Here is a 22300-nt window from a genome sequence, read left to right as displayed (position 1 = left end):
ATTGAACGATCAACTCTACCATTGCACTCGTTATTCCCCTGCAGGAGGTTAGCTACCAGGCTAACGATGCTAGCAGAGTATTATTACGGCACAAAGCAGGAGCAAATTAACACAAAATTAAACTCACTTTCAGTTTACTTGGTTAACAGAATAACACGATGACCGCAACGGTAATCAAAACATTTATTTCCACTTTACGCTGGAATATCATGCTTGCGGACGGCTGATTGAAATGTTTGTTTTGAACGGAAGTCATACGCTGGTACTTCTTCTTCGATGGTATTCATTGACAATCGGCAAACAGATTTGAGGTTCATTACCGCCATCTTGTGGACTGGAGCGGCAACTAACCTCTCTCTTGCTATCTCTCTGCCTCGTTCGAGCCAGCCCCTTCCACGCACCCCCTCCCCGTCTCTCCCCGCACTGCAAGCTTCAGTTCACTCTCTCCTCTCGGTAAGGATTATTCGACTCCCGATTCGCTTCACGCAGCGTTAGCTCGTCGGCTAGTGGGTGTCACCAACCAAACACCAAACGGGAACCGTCTTGCACCGTGCAGAGCGATGAAAGGCTGCAGGAACCAGTGAAACTTCCTTCTCGACTTTCACGCTCCAAAACATCGCCAAAAGCAAGTTGGTGGACCATGCCGTCGCACCTTTCCGAATACATTTCCACTTCGGAAAGGCTAATTTAGAAGCTAGCAAGCAACCAACTGTCGTTAATTGGCTTTTGGCTGCAATGGCTCGTGCATGTTTTTCCTGTCACAGCGATAGCTGGGACATTTGAACACGGACAGGAGCTGTGTGAACTTCATGACAATCCAAAGTCAACCTTTTATTTTGCAAGTGTGAAGTTTAGGGGGACCGAAAATGAAGAAGCAGTTTAATCGCATGAAGCAGCTCGCCAATCAAACAGTTGGCAGGTAAGTATCGCAAGTTGTTTATCCCACTACAATATAGCAACTGTGTATTCACTTAAACATGACATGATACGGTGTTCACGGTGTGTTCTTTCACGAAATATTTTTTTCCTTCCTTGGAAGTCTGTAAAAATGAGTGTACATGAATGGAGATGAGCAGCATAGTCAAAATTTGCTTGTTCAATCAAATAAGATTCCTTATCATTCACATAAAAATATGTTCACAGACGTGGTTTGCCCACTTGGATATTTTCATAAACAGTGAGTACCACCTAAAGAGTTCACTAAGTAACTTTAAGAGCCACAGCAGCTGTTTTACTCGTAATATCTGTTCATACAGCAGAGCAGCTGTAAATTAAAACTGAAAGGAACTTAATGTAGAAAGCAGAACCATGCTTGTGTGTGAGAGGAAGTGCAATGCTTTGAGACACAAACAGTCTCCTTCCTTCCCTGCAAGTTGTTGGTATGTCAGTTTTTTTTTGGGATGAGGGCAAGCATGGAACAACCCTTTTGTGGTAAGAGGTGGTGCCCGCTAGGACATCCGTGTCTGCAAGGGCGTCTCGGCTGCACCCCCTGGGTTCCTGCGATTGTCCGGCGGCAGAATATCTCCAGCATGCGGCCTCTGAGAGGAAATCTCTCCTTCTGCTTCTTTTGCAAACAGGAAAATGCCTCCCAGAAAGAATTTGGCACTTTTTTAGTGAGAGAACGGACAGTTGTTGTATCGAGTGGAGACTTAACAGCATGCCCACCGTACGCAGAATGTGGTTGTTTCACACGGCAGACTGTGAACTACTTGGCCTCATACTGTACCGTACGTAAACATCTGCCGTGTAGGTTCTTGTAAAGGTGTAAAGTCCGGTGAAAAGAGAACCCGAGACACAACAATAAAACATGACCTAATTTGGAGTTGCAGTCAGATGAAATTCTGAGAAATAGATTTTTACTTTGCATTCATTTTGCTAATCTTGTCTGGTGTGGCTCTGGGGGGGTCGTTTTCTCAGCGTTACCGAATCTGAATGTCACATTTGAGTAAAGAGAAAACGTGACATATTTTTTTTTTAACTGGGTGTCAGGAGACTTTGCAAGGTGTGTCAGGGTGTCAACTGTTTGTTTGGTTAGGTGGCAAGTAAAACGAGACGGCTTTTTGTTGTTGTTGTTAGACCACAAACATTTGGTTCTAATCCAATTGTAATGGGTGAGACTAAAAAAGCAACTCAGTTTTAAATATGCATTACTCCTGACATTTTATGCATTGTTTTGCACGTTCATTAGTAATGGTGAAGGTAATTCCTTGCCCAAGTCACTTCATGATTCTCCCAGTTCCTTTTTATCCCGGTCCAGTATCCATTACCGGTTGCCTCAAGCTGGCAACTGTTTCAAACAGAACGACCCTCCTTACTTCTTAGCCCGTTGATTGTGTTCCGCGTCTGCTCACAGAAGCTCTATTGTGCTTCCGGTGGCGCTATTCTCTTCCTCAACTCACCCCCCCCCCTTTCTTTTTTGACAGTAGATCGTCATGGTTACCATTCCCAAGTTGCGTCCACGATGGTCAAGTAGTCAGGTGGATCCTGTTTCAAAGGCTGCTGCTTCAGTTTACTGTGATCGGGGGGCAACCTCACTTTACTTAGGATTAGCTCATCACTTGTTGCCAAGACAGACAAGTGTTTTTTTTAACTCGTTCACTGCCAGACGTGCAAAAATGTGTCGACTCCAGTGCCAGGGTTTTTGTCATTGTCACTTGAATTCCAGGAGCCACAGAATATTGAGTTTTAGGACTACATAATTATTCGATACAGCGTTAGAAACCTTAGACACTCTTCTTTCATCAGAAGAGTTAATTCCTAAATTATATGGGTCTTACGTTATATGGCCTTGAAATGAGGGCATGGTTTTTGTCATTGTCACTCGAAATCCAGAAAAAAATAGTTAATTCCTAAATGTAATGGGTCTGGAGTTATATGAGCTTGAAATGAGGGCAGCTGTCCAAAATACAATACAATGCAATACATACATATTGGTTTATATAGCGCTTTAACAGCAGCTGAAGCTGGAACAAAGCGCTAACATGGAAAAAAAGGGGAAATGCTGACCTCTCGTCGGAAAAAAAATATATTGCCGGAGGCCATGGCCAGTGCTTTATCTGCACCCAAGCATGAAAAAAAAAACGAACAAATTTGGGAATGGCGCTCTACATCATATTTTCAATTCTAGAATAAGTTTGTGGATGACAGTGAAAGAGTTAAACTGCAAGCTAATAACTTGTCACAATCAGGAAAGGATGATTTATTTAATTTTTGATTGATTGATTTTTCCTCTCAATACCAGCACGATAGGTGACAAGTCAGCAATATACCAAAGAATTAAAGGGAACCGTAAAATAGTCATTGAATCACAAATAACTGACCCGTTTGCAATAGGATATTACAATTTATGAGGTTATTATTTGAGATACATGAAATATCTCCATTTTGGAGATATTTCATATTTATTGTTGTTGATTCAGGATGTAAATTCCTCAGATGCGTTGGTGGTGAAAAATCAAGGCATATTTTTCCAAAATATGTCAATTGATGCTCATGTTTTTTTTTTTTTTTACTCAAAATTTTACTAAATTTTACCCAACACGGTGCATTCAAACAGCTGCCATTTTATTGAAACGTTACATTTCCTTGTTGGTGTTTTGATTCAGCTTGGAGACTCTTGAGCCTGTGAAGTGGGCCAGATGCACTGCGGTGTGTTGAAGAAAAAAAAAAGTCATCGCTGGTGGGAAATTCTATTTGCAGCCACAGCGAATCAGCTCCCAAGGATTCATGCTGGAGCTGTTCGCTCTTGATTCAAGTGTTTTTCATCAGGGTAGTTCTAATCATGCGTAGTTCGATCGATTATGTTTCTTTGGTTAACTTGCAAATGTTTGATTGAGAATGTCGGGTTACAAGCTCAGCATGTTTGATGACTCCCATCAATTAACATTTAAACCAAACCACATAAACGCCTCGCCTGAGTTGTGCGCACCAGAACAAGATCCACCAAAAAATAAAATAAAAATCCATGCCGTGGCTTCCCATGACTTCAGAGTTTCTAAGCCCACCCTCCCCGATCTCCAAACCTCAGCATTTGTGTTTCTTTCCATGAAACCCCCAAACTAGGCTCCCCTGTCTTTGTCAGTCTGGTAATTTCTGCTTGCTCTTTGCCTCCATGTTTGTAATGGAAAGCAGCTGTCCTCTGTTCTGATGAGGTTACTACAGTTCATCAAGATGACGGTCTGAGGGAGAATTCGTGAAAAGCTCCGGTTCTTCAAATTGCTGGCGTCTTTACCAGGTTTATTTTAGTCAGCGATGTTACCTGCCTCACACGTGTTCAGCGACAGGGCGTGTTGCGGGGAAAGTCACTCAGTCGCCTTTGACTGTTAATTAGTCACATCTTACACAACACTTTATTCCATCCGAGGATAGTAACTTCTTTCATTGCACTCTGGAACTTGGCGACCATTTTTGTCCAGTCACTGAATCACTGCATGGCCTCCATCCATCCATCCATCCATCCATCGATCCGTTTTCCATATCGTGTGTCCTCATTTGATCTCCGGGTGAGCCAGCGCCTATCCCAGTGGAATTTAGGCAATAAGCAGTGTGCATCATTTACGATCAGCCAACAAATCTCATTTTCATGTTTACACCAAATCACCACGTGCTATTTAGTCTAGTCTGAGAACCTAACGTGCTTAGATGTTTAAAAAAAATGTTTTATATGGAAGGAGTACCCGCATAAAAGCCACCCCAAAATGCCCCTAGTGTGATGCATTTTTTTTAATTTACATTGTATTTCTACTGGACCCTCCGCACCCTGCCCACTACCTTTTCCAGCTACTCCCCTCAGGCGATCCATGCGCGCCAAATCCAGCAGACATTTAAACAGCTTCTTTCCCCCAAGCAATTAACTCTGGAAACATTAACCCAAATATAACTGTATAGTGCCTCTTTGCATTTTTTTTAATGATGATACTAGTGCAGCGTGTTCTACCGGAGATAAATTCCTTGTGTGTTCTACATACTTGGCCAATAAATATGATTCTGATTCTGATTACAAGCACCTTTCAAAACTCTCAAGGTCACTTTACCGTCACAGGATAAGACCATTTGGCATCGCTTAGTTAGCATTGCTTAGTTAGCATTTAACAAACAGTCTTGGTTGCTCTCTTTCCAACCAGTAGCAATCAATTGATGTGAATGTGTTTTTAAGCAAGCATTAGTTCCTCCCATATTGCCTCTTCTTTTAAGTGAATTTAATCTGTCTGACCTCACCGGGCCCAACTAATAGTCGACTAATAATAGGTTCGGGGAAGGGCACTGCTGTGTTGTTGCTCTGAGTCATCACAACTGGAGCTGAAGCAAGTCCCTGTTTGAGCTCCGCCGTTTGATCGCGTGCCATGCTTTTGTCATTAGTATTTTAGAATGTGTGGACTTTTGATTGCTTGCATCGTTCCCACAGACTTCCAAGTTCTATGTCCGGACTGGTATTTCTTCACACATCACACATAAACTAAAATGAAACACGGCCACTTCCGTCTCCTGTCCTTTTTCGTCGGTACTAATCGCTTCCTTTCTATTTTTCTTTTCCATCCGCAGGGCGGAGAAAACCGAAGTTCTCAGTGATGACCTTTTGCAGGTAAACCATTAATCTGACTTTGAAGCACTGGGGTCCAGTTCTGACCTCATCAAAGGGAAAAGCTCCATCTGTCGGGTGTTGGCCACATTTTCTTTTAAATTACAGGTAACATCTGATTTACGACCGAGTTCTGTTCCCACCAAACGGTCTTAAGTTAAAATGGTTGTAAGTTGAAATACATTCAAAATGTTGAATAGAGACTCTGAGGCTAAATGACTGGCAAACTCCCCCCTCTGGTGCCATCACACGGTCGATTGCTGTGCGAGAGTGACATGCTGGCTGGCTGGCCAAAATTGTTGTACGTTGTGATGCCAGGAGTAGATTAAAAAAAATTACAAATAGGGTCTGGAGGTCGTGGTCGTAAGTCAAGACGGTCATAGGTCGGATGTTACCTGTATTATTTTTCTTCCATGTATGTCATCACATAATTCCCAGGCGTCTTTTCAAGAATATAATTTTGATGGACATCTTGGTGGGTGAAGTCAAATCCATCTAGTGAATAAGTAGCTAGTGAACCAAACAAGGCATTCCAACGATGAAGCGTCTTTGTTTGCAAGTAGGGTGTTGTCGAGGGTGCAAGTAAAACAAAATGTGTCGGTTCCACAGCACCGCACGCCGTTTTGTGGGTGGCATTTAGGAAACGTTACTCATGGAAAATTGTGTCTTTTGGAGATGATATATCGACTGTACTGTTCAACTGAAGTATCAATTTGCTCCCCCCATATTTTCCCAATGAGCTGCCATTCCTTGCTGCTCCCCTCTAATAGCAGTTTGACCACAGTAGGAGGCCACAGAAATGCAGCTCCGACTTTCACAATCTGCTCTCTTCTGCTCCTTGAAAATTTTACAGCAGCCTGGTAGGGTATCGAACCAACCTCTGCTTTACTTTTGTGGTGCGAACTATGTTGACTCTGAACTCATTCACTGCCATTCACTAATTTATGACGTAAAGCGCCATTCCCAAATTTGTATGTTTTTTTTTGTCATGCTTGGGTGCTGATAAAGCGCTGGCCATGTCCTCTGGTAATGTTTTTGTTTATTTTCCACAAGGGGGCATCATTTCCCTTGTTTCCATGTGAACACTTTGTTTCAGCTGTTGTCAAAGCGCTATCTAAACCAATATGCATTTTTTGCATTGTATTTTGGACAGCCGCCATCATTTCAATCTCATATAACTGCAGACCCATATAATTTAGGACATAACTCATTTTTTATTATGAAAGAAGAGAATCTAATCGTTTTAACGCTGCATTTAATGTTTTTGTAGTCCTAAAACTGTATATTCTATGGGTCCTGGAATTCAAGTGATAATGACAAAAACCCTGGCACTGGAGTGGACACGTCTTTGCACGTCTGGCAGTGAATGAGTTAAAATTATATTGAGTGAGCCATTCCAAAGTCGTCCACACCTTTCTCTTGGTAACCAGTAAACAAATATAGGCGGCAGGATAGGCACTTTCTTTGTCATTCAGCGTGTCTGGGATTCCCTAACATGGAATACGTCATAGGATCGTCCCCCCCTTTGTTTAACTCGTCCATACTGGTGAGACACACCCTGCTGGTATCCTTTCGGGGCGCATAGCCAAAATTCTGCTCTGTTCTCTATCCTGTTTTGAAAGGAAACCATTTGCTAGCGATGCATACGCCAAATATTTCCAATACAGAGATTTGGCGACAGAAAGGGAATCCCCTACTTGTTTTTGCGCCAAACTGCGCTCAGTCAGCCACAAAGTTACAAGGCGATATAGATCTTTTGTTTTGGGTGTGCGCTCTGTGAGTTTGCACTCGACCCAGCTGTTTTTGGGAATGCCGAAGGGCCGCCGTGGGTCACGACTGACGTAAGAGCGGCAAAACAGTGGGAGGCACGAAGGAGACAGGCTGGATTAAGGGGGCGGATATCTGCTGGGGAATTTTGACGCTGTTCCGTTTTTGGAACACAATTGTCTGGTATTTGCTTGATCCTCCCTTTTGAGTTTGTCCTCTCCCGCCTCTCTCAACACCCAACGGAACATTGTTTTAGTGTTTTCCCATATCCTTTTATTTAGCTAAAGCTGACTGACGGAAATACCGGGCAAATTGTTGACAATGGACGGTCCAGTCAAGCACCTGGCATGACAAGGACAGTGCACGGCTTCACGTGGCCTCCCACCCAAAAAAAAAGCGGTGACTTCCGTAATTGACCAGCTAATCAATGACGACATTATGTCCCAAACAGAGTGGATCTGTGTCCCCCCAGTCGCAGATACAAGAAAGCTTGTGTAACCCCGGATGCCTCGACTCCGGACCGTTGCCATGACAACACTTCCGATGAGCCCTGCGCTTAAAAGATAACATTCCAGCGTTGCTCTGCGGGCTCTGACCTATCAATCGTGCTTGAACTCTGAACTCCCCGTAAGGCAGATGAAAATCAAATTACAGTGTTTTCCGGTGTATAAGGTGCACCGGAGTATAAGGCGCACCCCCAATGAATGTTGTATTTTGAAACATTTTCCATATATAAGGTGGACCGGAGTAAAAGGCGCACCCACAATGAATTGTGTATTTTCAAACTTTTTCCAGATTAATGTACAAGGTGCACCAGAGTACAAGGTGCACCCCCTCAGTGAATGGTGAATTTTCAAAGTTTTTCCATGTATAAGAGTATAGGGTGAGCCTTACACTCAGCCACCTCTGTCCTTTAGGGATATAGGGCCATTAGAGATATAGGGCCAGGGTTACCAGCAACATTAGTTAGCTGACGAAGCTCTTCGGATGAGGAGCGAAACGTCCGACACCTACAAAGAAGTACAGATGACGACTAAAAATACCTTTTCATCAATACCATACCAACAACAAAATGTCATCCAGATTTTAAAGCCTGTATCCACATCTCCATGGTCATAGATGCTAAAACCCTGCTCAACAGTGCCTCAATTCCGATTCCTCCAAAATATTAACGAAAAAACATTCCAACGTCTCGTCGAACAGATTGAGCGACGGATGGAGTTGGTGCGTGTGGTGTCGCACAACACACACAAGAAGATGGTCTCCTGTCTACAGGGACACATTGGCGCCGAGGTCGAAAAAAGACACGTGAGTCAACTTAAGGTCAAACTCCGAGCGGTCATCTACAGCGATAGCTTTTCAGATCGGGTACCACATGAGTACAGTAGACTTGATGTTATGTTCTGTGCTTTCTGCCCCACCCGACCCATCATGCACCACAGTCCGTACCACGCCTCTATACAGGAAATGGTCAGGTAAAAAAATAAAAATAAAAAAAATAGAAATATTCTGCCTTCTTGGCCTGTTTACAACCACTTGTTCCATTTCATATCTTCGGCTGTTTATATTTGCTTTCACTAGAATCTCTACATGACTGTTTGGCAGTGGCGGGCCGTGAAAAAAGTGGAGTGTGATTTACTACAAGTCCACTAGACTAGAGGGTGGCATTAAACTGGAAATAACTGACCGACCTTTCTTAATGATGTCCATTTTTCCTTGAAAAGTCCGTCTTAAAAATGGCCTTGTCAGGAAATCTCCATGCAAATCCATGTATTCTTCCTTCAGCCATTGTGGGTTGACAAAACTGCTATTAAATCAACACAAAAATATATTTGCTTATGCAGCTCGCTACCAAGACTGTGAGCTAGCTCTGGCCAGTATGCACTTGTCACGAGCAGCTTGTGATCAAAGCAGTTTTCCTCAAACAATGATTGGCTAGTGACTAGCCAGTCAGAGTTTGCGAACACTCTGACGTTGGCCAGTGCCTTCTAGAAGGCCCTTTTGGTTTGCCAACTTGAAATTTAATTGGTTAGAGCAACAGTTTGAACATCGCATTTGATACGACAGGGCCTACAGACTTGATTGTGAAGGCGTCCAGGTAGATTTCTGACCCTCGTAACAAATGATGGCTGAAATGTGATTGGTTAAATGCTTAAATATGAAAACACGCCTGGAAGCGGCGCAACAGGGGAAAAATAATGAAGAGAAGATGAAAGACAAGTTGGAATTACTTCATAAGAAATCATGGACAAAATATAATGAACATCAGTCCGTGATTCAGATATTTTTAGGCCAGTAGAGAAGACTTTGCAGGCCTTGCGGTCCGCCACTGCTGTTTCGGTTGTGTTTTCTTCATTAGCTTAGGGTTGGTAGCAGATGTTTCCGACAACTTGCTTGTTTTCAAGGAGCTGGGGAAAAAAACTGTGCTAGATTCACTTTACCTGGTAGCCTCTTGTATCCCATTGCACTTTAACTCCCCCACACCCGCTCTTCTCAGAAAGCTCACTTCCTCTTCCTGACTTTGTGAATGCAAGTCTCAGACATTTCCATTGGCTTCAAACTCACATTTTCAGAATAGAAACGTGCACTGTTGCTGATTTTACAGTTTGAGACTAGTCTTTATTTCCACCTGCTTTCTCTAACATATCACAAACATATCGATTACAGAAAAAGCTTCCATTGACGGCGTTGTCCCAGGCTATGGTGGAAGGTGGAAACCAGCTCGGTGAAGACTCTTTAATTGGGTGAGTTGGTCATTGATGCACGCTCAAGTTAATATTATTCTCCTCAGTATGTCCACTGTTACGATGCAGGCCATATGCTTCTGAGGGAGCCTAAACAATGAAGTCACAGAAACGGAGCCATTGTATTTTCTGAGGCTTTTCACGGTTGCCAAATGAAAATGCACACAACAGGATGTAAAAAAAAATATTTGAACGGGTTCTGAAAGTAGTCTGAAGGTCACATGTTTTCCTAGAAATAATGAGGAAGGGAGAGTGCCTCACTTGTAATGTTTGTGACCGCTTTCTCAACTCATCTCACGAAAATGGAGGTCCAAAATCTGACAAAGCCGTACCGATATGCGTTGGCAGGAAGATGATGGAGGTGTGCGGTGACGCGGAGAGTCGTCTGGCATCCGAACTGATGCTGCACGAGCTGCAAATAGAGAAAGACGTCCTGGATCCTCTCAGCCAGCTTGCCGAGGTCAGAAACCAGCAATCTAAGTTCGGAATACATCGTGAGATTTGATTTGCACGTGTGTCGCAATGGCGATGGTCGACTCTTCCAAAGAGAAAAAAAAAACAACATAGAGCTATTGTCAACACTTACGTTTCTAAAATTTTAAATTTACAGTCAAATTGTTGTGTTTTTTGCTCTCTCATAGGCGGACATCCCCAACATTTTGAAACAGAGGAAGCAGTTGGCCAAATTGGTGCTGGACTATGATTCAGCCAGAGCGAGGTCTGTCTCTTTTGGATGTGAAATTGAACATGATTTGAGAGGTCATCTATGTCTCACTGAAAATGACCATTGTGATATGGATGGAGACAATCTGACGCCGTCTTTGTGTGGACAAACACAGATGGTTGCAGGCGACCAAGTCAATAATCTCAGGAACAAACACCCAAGCACTGACGGCCAAGGCCGATCTTCTCAAGGAGGAGGTGGACGAGGCCATGAACAAAGTGGAACTTTGCAAGGTATCAAAAAATAATCTGCTTCAAAGCGTTCCTTTTCACTACGTTTCCACCCGTTTTGGCCCGTCACGCCTTTCATTCATTGCATTTCAAACAAATATGCAGGCCGGCTGTCTTTTGTAGTCCGTGTGTGTCATGCCAAACATTTTAACAGTGAAAAAAAGTTATCACAGCAGCGAGTGAACATTCCAAGACCTTTTGGGCCTTCCGACACAGTTTGCTGACGCGCGCGGATGTCTCAAAATGCCTCCGTCAGCGACGGCGCGCATGTGTCTGCACAGCTATTGAACTCGCTCATTGATGCATTTTAGTGTCTGTTTTTTTTTTACCCAGGAAGTGTAAATATACCCCCCTCCCATTCATCATTTTCTCCCACAAGGGGGATATTTGACTCAAATAATCACGTTACTGTACATCAAATATTTAATAACTAGCAACCCCGTTTTCCTTATTTTTACTGGCATGGGCTCAATGTTCACAATTTGTTTCTCCAACCAGGACCAACTTGCCGCAGACATGTACAGCTTCTTCTCAAAAGAAGGAGACTACGCCTGCTATTTTTTAACGGTGAGTTCAACCGTGCTTGACAAGAAAAAAAAAAAACCTGTTTGCGTGGCTTTCACGGGAATGCCCGCAGCTGTTGTGCCACTTAAAAAAAAAAAAGCAGACCAGTCTCACTTTCCTGTTTGGTTTGTCTCATTCTGCAGCCTTTGTTATTTTCTCTTCTTCTTTTCTTTTCCTGTAGCTTCTTGAAGCTCAGGCTGAATACCATCGAAAATCTCTCTCTCTACTGGAGAGTGTCTTGCCAACAATCCAAGCTCAGCAAGGTAAAGAAACACCTGATGAGAAATCACATAACATATGTCACATGACACTGTTTTTTTTTGCAATGTGAACGCTCAGTAGTTTTCATGTTCATACAAATGTGCATGTACACACTCGTTGCACCCGCCACTTCCGACCCCAGTTGCAATATCCGACACTGTCGTAAACATGCAATAAATCCTGCTGACTTTGTCCTTGTTTCTAAACGGTTGAGCCGACAAATCTGCTGCCGAGAACAATTCCAGGCCACACCAATATAACAATGACATATCGTTATTTCACATTGTGTGTTCAGATTCATGGACAGAGAAGCCCGCCTTCGGCACCGCGTTGGATGAACACTTGAAGAGGAGTGGGAGGGAGATCGCACTCCCCATCGAGGCCTGTGTCATGATGCTATTGGAAACGGGCATGAAAGAAGAGGTGATAAAGCTGGCATTTAAATGTAAAGGAGAGAAAAATCTGAGGCATTTTTTTTAAATAAAAATCCATTGAATCGGATGCAGACAAAACTTAGATTCAGACAAGTGTGATGAACTCATTCACTGCTAGACGATGTGCAAAAATGTGTTCACTTCAATGCCAGGGTTTTTGTCATTGTCCCTTAAATTCCAGGACCCATAAAATATTGAGTTTTAGCACTACATAAACATTCAATACAGCGTTAGAAACCGTAGACTCTCTTTGTTCATCAGAAAAAAAGAGTTAATTCCTAAGTTATAAAAAGTTACAAAATGTTATCTGAGCGGCTGTAATAAATACAATACATACATAGATTTATATAGCGCTTTCACAACAGCTGAAGCGGTAACAACGTGCTAACATGGACAACAACAAATCCTATCGCCTCATGGAAGGGAAAAACATTGCTAGAGGTCTGACCAGCACTTTATCGGCACCCTTGAAAGAAAAATCAAAACCCGAATAAATTGGGGAATGGCAGCGAATGAGTTTAAAAAATGTCTGATATCGACATTGCTTATGTAATTGTAGTTTCGATTGAGATACTATAAGGTTTCTGATTTGCAAAAGGAACAAAAATTAGCATAAATTGAACAACTGCCTGCTGGGTCATGGTTTGCCGTTTCAAACAGTTGAAAGTAACCCACCATTTACATGTTAAATTACAATATCAAATTTCCTATAATTTTTATTCTTGCTTAAGTTACCTTTGATGCTCCCTTCCAAAGATGAATTGCTTTCTTCAAACCACATGCAGTGCATTTAGCAATTTTGTGATTCCCCCGAAAATAAACAAAAGCATCATCCTTGCTTTTCTTTCTTTTTGATGTCAGGGTCTGTTCAGAATTGCCGCTGGGGCATCCAAGCTAAAGAAGCTGAAAGCGGCACTGGACTGTTCTACCTCACAATTGGAGGAGTTCTACTCTGACCCACATGCTGTTGCTGGTATGACCCTAATCAGAACTATGATTTGAAACACAAAGGTGAAATATTGGGTGGAACTGCAATTTCAGGAGCACTGAAGTCCTACCTGAGGGAACTCCCTGAACCTTTAATGACCCACCAGCTTTATGATGAATGGACCCAAGCATGCAGGTAAGCATCTTTATGTTGGAACAAGCATGAAATCAGTACACATTTACGTTTTCATTCATTTGTCATTGAGTTCATGTTTTCAACACTCTTTTTTTCAAATGTGTGCGAAAAACCTCACACTCTTCCAACAAAACACAACATCAGCATGTGCTATCAAAATATATGAACAAGCTAGCCACAAATGTGAAATTAATGAATGACAAACACTGACAAAAATGCACCTGACTTGCATGTAAGGTTTTTTTACTTTATTTTTTTATCTTCCCTTCCCCAGATTAGACAGATAATATCGGTATGTGTGTGCTTTGCTTGATCCGTGCTCGTTCTACATTTCAGTTTACCAGATTCGGACAAGAGGCTTCAGGCTTTGTGGCTTGTGTGCGATAAGCTACCCAAGAACAACAAAACAAACCTGAGGTAAACCCCGCCTTTAATTTCCAGCAATATTTAACGACGCTCTAATTTTTTTTCTGTTTCTGTTTTCTGTTCTGTAGGTATCTAGTGAAGTTCCTTGCGAAATTGTCTCAGGACAGTGAGGTCAACAAAATGACCCCCAGCAATATTGCCATTGTCCTTGGACCCAATCTGCTCTGGGCCAAGACTGAAGGGTGAGTCGATATCCATTGTGATTAAAAGAAATATGTGGTGGTGAAAGATGCAGTTTATATTAGTTTTCCGTCATAAAAATCTTTAACAGCATTCTCTTCTCTTTTTTTTTTTTCATCTGTGCACTCCAGGAGTTTGGCAGAAATGGCTGCGGCTACATCTGTGCATGTGGTGTCCATCATAGAACCCATCATCCAGCATGCTGACTGGTTCTTTCCCGAGGGTACGTTGGCGGTTCTTGACAACCTTCATTTTTTTTCTCCCCCGCCCCAGGAAAGTTTGGAGCTACCGACTTGACACCACTGGGATGAACAGCTGTTTTGAAAATGAACATTTTTCACCCTAAAAAAACGCAAATGCTATATGCCTTACAGGAGTTAAGTGTCTTCTAAGACTCACATGCACATCTCCTGATTTTTAACATCTGAGCAGATTTATTTATTTAACATTTCATGGGATTCAAGTTCACATCAAGAGCTTAAGGGTCTGTCATTCATAGCTAAAATGTATTTATTTGATTAAAGATAATTATAGTTTTTTTTTCCTTCTGAAATCAAAAACACATGTCCCGAAAATGCAGATACCCAAGAAAAGCGGAAATGACAACATGCCCGCAGTCCTTACATGGGATGATTACAGCAAGCCTGCAAAAATGTTTTTATAAATCTTCCTTCTTATCTTTCAGATGTGGACTTTAATGTATCCGGCATATTTGCAATGCCCGTACCCTCATCCAACCACAACAATCATCTGGATTATGAAAGCGGCACCATTGAGAGAAAGAGACCGGGTAGTTTAGTGGGACCAGAGACAGACGCAAACCGCAAAGAGAAGTAAACATATTCATTGTTGCATGCTCCCTTCATTTATTTGAATAGCATTTTGTATCTGGATTTAGGGCGGTTTGCTTTCCTAGCTTTGATTTTCACTTCCTGGCTCACGGATGACTCGAGTTCGCACCCTAATTTAATTTCTTGCAAATTCACATTTTACAGTGATTCCTCAGCTTACGAACTTAATCGGTTCCCAGAAAGTGTGTGTAAGGCAAAAAGTTTGTCTGCCAAACATTTATTTCCCATAATAAATCATTAAAAATTAGAATAATCTGTTCCCAGGTCCCCATAAAACACAATTTTATACTAAATAAGCCTTAAAACTACACAAAATATATCTTATTTTATGTATAATAAATGTGCTATTGGATTGTAATTAAATAAAATACTGTACCGTATAATAAAGTCGTTTTATTCACCTTGGTGATGATCATTGATGTAGTTGCCTCTTGATGATATCCAAGTGAAGTTGCTGTGCTTTCTCGGCGATAATACATTCACTTACTGTCCCCTGCTAGCTGCTTTTCGTTAATCCATATCAACAGACGTTTTTCAGCCTCTTCTATTGCCTGAAACCATTGCTTAGACAACACAGAAATACCCTTAGCCACATGTAGCAATGGTCGACTTAGCATCCTGGTACTGGGACGCTAAGTCACACACCTCGTTCGTTTTTTTCGATTATCTCCTTTTTCTGTTCGACTGTAATTTTCTTTTATGTCCTCTTCGGCCTGTGGTGGGGTCTTTTTCGGTCCTATAAAGGCAAAAGTACTCCACTTGATAGCAAACCATGTCTGCACTCAAAGGGGGTGTGAAAAACTAGTCCGTCAGCTACTGTGGCGCTGTGTGGTTTCGTTCGTCCGCCAAAAAATAGTTTGTATGCCAAGATTATATTCTCACAAATTTAATGTTCGTAAGGCAAAAGGTTTGTTAGCTAAAGCGTTCGCAATCCGAGGTATCACTATATATGTAAAAAAAAACTTTGTTTAGTAGGCAATCCTACTCACTCTATTTTCTATCTGGATTTGATGCCATCATTGCTTTTCTGATCACTCCTCTGGCGTCTGTTTATCTCCTTTCTTACCTTATCCTCGTTCCCCAGTAACACCTCTAACAAGCACTCGGACCACATCCACCGTAGAGGCAGTACCACCTTAACTAGAAAGCAGCACAGCTCACCCGCATTCCAGCCTCCTTTACCGCCCGTGGAGGCTTTGGGGCCGGGGCAAGGCACCGGGCAGGTCCCGCAGCCCTCGGCCGAGCCCCAACCGGGGTCGGCGACCCCCGAGAGCCCCTACAGCTCAGCGCAGGTCCTCTCTGCGGTCGCTGCCTCTCAGCAGCTTTTGGCACAGCACACGGAGGAGCTCAGGTAAGAGCCGTTTGTTCGCTCACCGGTAAGCAGAGGGTCAACATGCCTCATTTTATGTTCACAAAACTGATGCCTCATGTGCTTTTCTAGTAATCTTACTGCTCTTCTGTGCAATCTTGCCTCTGCTTCGTCACTCAATAAATAAACAAACTGTGAAGAAAACCAGGCTGGTCTAACCAAAGCTTGTTCTCATTAGGGTTGCACATAAGTGGAGCTGACTTTTGGCGACAATTGGACTGGCTTCCTGTCAAACGCAGATGACGCAACTCACTTAAGAAAAATTAGCTACCGTACTTGATTAGATATTGCCAAATGACATTTATTTTCTCTGGGAGGAACAGAACTTTTTTAAAGGCCGTTAGTTGTTAAAAGGTTTGTGTGGTTTGCAATTCAAATGGATCCCCATTCCAGTGAGCCTTTGCGGTATAGCATTTATTGCTTGCTTTACTTGACCGCTTTTGCTGTCTGTGGAAACACTTAAATCCTTTGTACGAGCAGGAAAGCAAACTGGACCAGCTTGAAATGTATTAAATGCACCGTTCTACATTTGTGATTCAGTCTTACAACTTCTCTTCCCTTCATCAATCAGCCCAAAGCCACGAGATCCTGCAACCTCATCGGCCCCCCTTCTCCAACGGAACGGTTCTGGAGCAGGTAGCCAGGCTGCCGGCCAGATGGGCACCTCGACCAGTCCGCATATGACGCGCCGAGGTGAGACCTCTGACCCCATATCCGTCACTAACTTATTCACTGCTGGACGATGTGCAAAAATGTGTCCACGCTAGTGCCAGGGCTTTTGTCATTTTCATTCAAATTGCAGGACCCACTGAATAATGGGTTTTTGGGCTACATAAACATTCAATCCAGCAGTGTAAGAAATCTTAGACTCTCTATTTTTCATCAGAAGTGAATTCCCAAGTTATATGGGTCTGGAGTTATCTGAGCTTGAAATTGGGGCAACTGTCCAAAATACAGTACAATATTGACATATGCGATTTACATCGCACTTTAACAACAGCTGAAGCTGGAAAAAAAATCACCAACATGGAAAAAATGGAAATGCTGTCCCCTTGTGGAAGGGATAAAAACATTGTCAGAGGTCTGACCAGCGCTATATCGGCAGCCCTGCGCAAGAAAAACTAAAACCAGAACAAATTCGGAAATGGCGCTTCACGTCTTGCTTTTCAATTCCCGAATAACGAGAGTGGCTGCCTTTTCAGCAGCTCTTGTAATTGTTTTTTCTACTTCTTCCTTTCTTTTTCATTTCATCATTCTGCTGCTGTGAAATGTCAATTTCTCCACTGCCAGAATAATCAAGGCTAATCCAATAAATTTGAGAATAGCAGTGAATGAGTTAGTCACCTGACCTGCTGTAAGAAAATGGTCATGGTATAGTGAAATGAAATGTGCTACTAGAACTATCTGAGGAATGACATTTTAGAAATACAGTAAAGTCTCGTTATATCGATATTCTCGGGAGTCGGAAAAACTATCGATATATCCGATCCTGCGGCATGTAAATTTTCTCCTTGCGTTCATAGAAATAGTATCGTAATAAGCAGTACTATCGATATAACGAGACTTTACTGTATATATGACACTCTTTTTAATGAAAAAAAAAAAACATATCAGGATCATTTGGAGGGGAATTTATAAAAGTATTTCTCTCACATATACTGGTTAGGAAACGACACTTTTGCAACAATCTACAAAGCAACCAATGTTCTTTATCAATCCCTCAGTCATCAAGAAACAGGCACCCGCTCCCCCCAAGCCACCAAACCCTCCGCCGAGCCAGCCCTCCACTTCCCAGCCCCTAAGCCCCACTCCAAGACCGCTGTCCGGCCACTCCCCAACCTCGTCCACATCCCCCAACTCTCAGCTCTATAGCACACCCCGGCGTCACTCCAGCAACCAGCCGCCGATCCAAGCCCCCAGCCATCCGCCCCCGGAGCCACCAACGCAAGCCAGTTCGCCCACCCAGCTCACGGGGGAAACTTCAGACCCCTCGCCGCCGGAGTCCCCCACCCCTCCTGATACCCCTCCGCCACCCACCACCCCGAGCCCAGACTGCCTTCAGGTGACCCCTGCTTCCCCATCCCCTTACCAGACGGGTTCACTCCCCCGACCGCGGCCTGTCCCCAAACCCCGGAACAGGCCAAGCGTACCCCCGCCGCCGCAGCCCAACCCCGACAGCGATACCAACGGGATCTGCGCCACCGCTTATAAAACGATGGGTGAGCGACTTTTCTAACATCATCTTTTCTCTTTGGGCTCTATTACTAATGGTCACATGTGCGTTGTAACACCCCCCCGCAGGGTTAAGAAGCTCGTGTGAGAGGTTTGTAGTTCACTGATGCGCACTTTTTGGCCATTCGACACCGCCGACCGTCTCTCCTTACACGTGTCAAAGGCTGACATGTAGCTTTCATGCTGCACATGACTCATGAAACTGACCTGTTTGAAAAAGTGCAGCTGTTTTCAGACACTCATTTTTCATATAGGGTCGAATATTTCTCATACTTGGTGTTCCAATTGTAGTTGGGTCAGTATGAGGCATGTCCAGCCTCTGACGTGTACTGTATTTCCTCAATAGTGGCCAATATAGAAGTGTACAATATGTGCAGCCTCTATTCTTTGTAGCCTGTGTGTGTATGTATAGATAATATATTACTAAATAATGGTAGCCTTATTGAGTAAACACATCATTTTATTTAAAAAAACGTACCCTAGCGTGGTTTAATGTTAACTAGTGGCCTCCAATATAATAAATAATGTAATTATTTTTCTTCGTGTATTTTTTTAATTTATTATTATTCTCTCCAAAAAAATGATGGTCTCCTTTTTGTATGACCTAAAAAAAATAATGCACAAGTATAAGAATAAATCAATACCATGCTTAGAAAATGATACTTTCTCCATAGAAAATAGAAAAAAAACAGGTTATATTACTAGGTCGCTGTAATTTAATTAACTTATTCACTGCCAGAGATGTGCAATATATCCACTCCAGTGCCAGGGTTTTTGTCATTGTCACTCGAATTCCAGGACCCACATAATATTGAGTTTTAGGACTGCATAAACATTCAATGCAGCGTAAGAAACCTTAGACTCTCTTCTTTGAACAGAAATAAATAGTTAATTCCTAAATTGTATGTGTCCGGAATTATGCGAGCTTGAAATGAGGGTGGCTGTCCAAATTACAATACAATACAAACATATTGGTTTATATAGTACTTTAACAACAGCTGAAGCTGGAAAAATGTGCTAACATGGGGGGGGGGGGATGCTGCCCTCTCGCGGAAGGGAAAAACATTGCAGAGGTCTGGTCAGCGCTTTATCGGCACACAAGCAAGGAAAAAAAACAACCCCAAACTGATTCGGGAATGGCGCTCTACGTCATATTTTCAATTTGCGAATTCATTTGTGAATGGCAGTGAATGAGTTAATTACGTTTTACAATTATAGTGGTCAGAAAAAAAACATTTTGTGGGTTAATAACATGATTTATCGCCTTTGTCAATCATGCAGCAATAATAATGCACTCTGCGTACTTGGCCACTCTGAGGAAATAACCTACTTGCAACACATGACTCAAGTCACATCCATCACAGGCTTTTCATCCCCACCCCCTCCCCTCATCTCACTTTATCTTTGCTTACTGTCACTCCATAGCCAGCAGCGCCACCTACTGTTAGCTATCCCCACGCACAGCAGTGAAGCTTAAAGAATCAAGGATCATTAGATGCTTTAAAGGGCTTTCATGCTATTCCACATTTGCCATTGGGGCGGGGTGGGGTCTTTCGCATGGGTAGGAGTTGTTAGTTTGGATGAGAAACGCACAGGTGGACTAAAATACATCTGGTGTCTTGTGTTTAGACCCAGCGATTTCCTTTAAAGGGCTGTGTCGGACTCTGGTGCCGGAGTTTAGCGCCGACCTGCAACCGATGCCAGTCTCTTCGACGCTGCCTTCCAGAGACTGTGAGATGGACAGCGAAAGCACCGTTCTATAAGGAAGGATACACACTTTCTTTTTTATATATATATATACACAGACACACACACACACACACACACTCCCACATTGTTCTAGCGAGGGAGGTTTGTATGCTATCGTTTCCAAATACTTTACCAAACATACATGCAAAAATCTTGCGTTTTTGGGTCGTACGTTCTTGCCAAACTAGCATTGGCAAACAAAACATTATGATGGGCTACTTTGAAACTTTGGTGTATGTTTTTTTTTGAACCTTCAAAATGGCCTTAGAACATAAAATGACAAATGTATTCTTCAGCGGGTGGAACCAAAAACTTAGCGGTGACTGCAGGTTTCCAGTCATTTCAATTTTTAACGCCTTCCCCCCCCCCTCTCCTCCTTCCATCTTTTTTCTTGCTCTTGTATTTATTTATCTACCAAGTTTAAGCAAATACATTCCCAGTGGCTTGACACACTTTTGTGCAGTCAGTACATGTAAATAAAGCCTTAATACGGTGGAAACGTTTTAGATTTACTGTATGGAGAGGATTTATTGATATCCAGCTCAAGGCCCATGTACATGTACCCTCTTTGTCCTCACTTAAATACCACAACGTGGTGAGTACTCGACATCCTGTTAGCACACTTGTGAGGCTCAAAGAGGGTACATGTCCATGGGCCTTGATGACTTGGATAAAAAATAAATACGCAAACAGCTCTCTAGATACTGCTCTTATTTTCAGTATTTTCGCAAAGCTGTCATGGTGTTTTCAGGGATGTCATAGGAAAGTTATCTTAACCCTCTCCTTGTGTGGCAGGGCGGTCTCCTTAAAACGTGTTGCGGTTCTTTCGGGGCTGCTCTGAGTGCAGTCAGTATTTTTTTTTGCCTTTCTTTCGATTGGGATGAATGTAAACGGAATGATTCTTTCTGTAAAAATGCCGACACATTGCACATGCGCATATGCCATGAAACCTTTTTTTTTGTTGTTGTTGTAAAAACTCCCAACTGAGCTGAGAACATTACCTCGGTAGTGACGTGTGGGATAAATATTTTATCTAAGGGAATAGATTCTTCTCTTCATCTTATGCGTTCGTGTGTAATGCTGGGGTACAGTTCCTCGAGAATTGACACGCAAAATGGTACCGATACAGAAAGTTTTGGATGCTGCAGTTGCCCTGGAAATATGTGATTCCTTCTCCGAGACAATCAAACATCCCCCATTTTTTGCCTTATACGCCTCCCTAATCCTCTTCAAGACCAACAGATGCCAACTAGAGGTGATGATGCTGCGTAGTTTTTTTTGTATGTTGTCTGGTGAGCTGGAATATGGAATAAAATGTTATATGAATGCATGGTTATACACCCCTTTCCAAAGAAAATAAAGTATATGAAGAACTCAAGTCTGTCGCGGTTCAATCCTTTTATATTGCTGAGTATTTCTTGTCTTGTTATCTCATCTACAAATGACCCCACCCATCTGTCCCTTTTAAAAATCAGGTTTGCCCATCCTTTCACAAGTAGGATGCTCCAGTGCAGGCCCTTCCTGTGAAGATCACTCATGACCTGTCACATGTAAGAAATATTAATTTTCCATTGAATATTTGATTTTTGCTTGTGAAGTGTAACAAAAAATGTGCTGTCCACCAGAAGTGAAATTCCAGCTTTAACACAGTACCGTATTGGTATCTCTGTGACGTCAATCCAACTCCAAATAAAGATGTCAGCTTCACGAAAACAGGTATGTCAGAATTTACTCCAAAGTGACACTTTCATTGTGCAAATGAAGAGGCGATACTTTCGAGCAGGACACTTTTATAGATCAAAAACACTGTGGGGTCATGAGGGGCATTGATCTAAACATAAGGGGTCAAACTATCACAAATTTCAACTAATAACTCTACGAACAAAAATAAATTAAGGGAATAAAAAAAAAGATTAAAGTACAATACGTTCATTTTTTAAACGGAAGTTGTTTGCTACCACCTGCACCAACATGCAACTCATTTAGAAACACAGTTACAATACTTAGCAGCAATTCTGGTTGCATTTTTATGCCACTTCAAAAGCTGTGCAACACAGAAACAATAAAC

The 22300-nt window shown here is 42.5% G+C and overlaps 1 protein-coding gene across 3 annotated transcripts; it reads left to right on the top strand.

The window, feature by feature from the left end:
- The first annotated feature begins 422 nt into the window (after nucleotides 1–422).
- arhgap17a (Rho GTPase activating protein 17a) lies at nucleotides 423–21610 on the top strand. Of its 3 annotated transcripts, XM_089015678.1 has the most exons (22): nucleotides 423–919; nucleotides 5542–5581; nucleotides 8549–8653; nucleotides 8788–8820; nucleotides 10013–10089; nucleotides 10438–10549; nucleotides 10731–10807; nucleotides 10929–11046; nucleotides 11542–11610; nucleotides 11789–11870; nucleotides 12164–12291; nucleotides 13164–13275; nucleotides 13344–13425; nucleotides 13762–13842; nucleotides 13920–14033; nucleotides 14163–14254; nucleotides 14717–14864; nucleotides 15967–16233; nucleotides 16823–16944; nucleotides 17976–18470; nucleotides 18553–18574; nucleotides 20113–21610. In XM_089015678.1, the coding sequence occupies exons 1-22, from the start codon at nucleotides 867–869 to the stop codon at nucleotides 20129–20131; spliced, it is 2448 nt and encodes an 815-aa protein (XP_088871804.1). In that variant the 5' UTR covers nucleotides 423–866; the 3' UTR covers nucleotides 20132–21610. The 3 variants fall into 3 exon arrangements, with proteins under 3 accessions (XP_088871804.1, XP_088871802.1, XP_088871803.1); XM_089015676.1 differs by lacking the exon at nucleotides 18553–18574; XM_089015677.1 differs by lacking the exons at nucleotides 8788–8820; nucleotides 18553–18574.
- The last annotated feature ends 690 nt before the right edge of the window (nucleotides 21611–22300 follow it).

Source organism: Hippocampus bargibanti, linkage group LG15, assembly GCF_051943395.1.
Source record: "Hippocampus bargibanti isolate YZ-2025 linkage group LG15, ASM5194339v1, whole genome shotgun sequence".
Classification (NCBI taxonomy): Eukaryota; Metazoa; Chordata; class Actinopteri; order Syngnathiformes; family Syngnathidae; genus Hippocampus; species Hippocampus bargibanti.
The sequence above is the reverse complement of the archived record's forward strand: the minus strand, read 5'-3'. Positions and strand labels throughout refer to the sequence as shown.

Bases quoted from the DNA above. Each gene is read 5' to 3' on its own strand.
- arhgap17a (XM_089015676.1), top strand. From the start codon at position 867: ATGAAGAAGCAGTTTAATCGCATGAAGCAGCTCGCCAATCAAACAGTT. The intron at 8,821-10,012 runs GTAAAAAAATAA...TATCGATTACAG, and splicing joins TCTATACAGGAAATGGTCAG to AAAAAGCTTCCATTGACGGC. The intron at 13,843-13,919 runs GTAAACCCCGCC...TCTGTTCTGTAG, and splicing joins AACAACAAAACAAACCTGAG to GTATCTAGTGAAGTTCCTTG.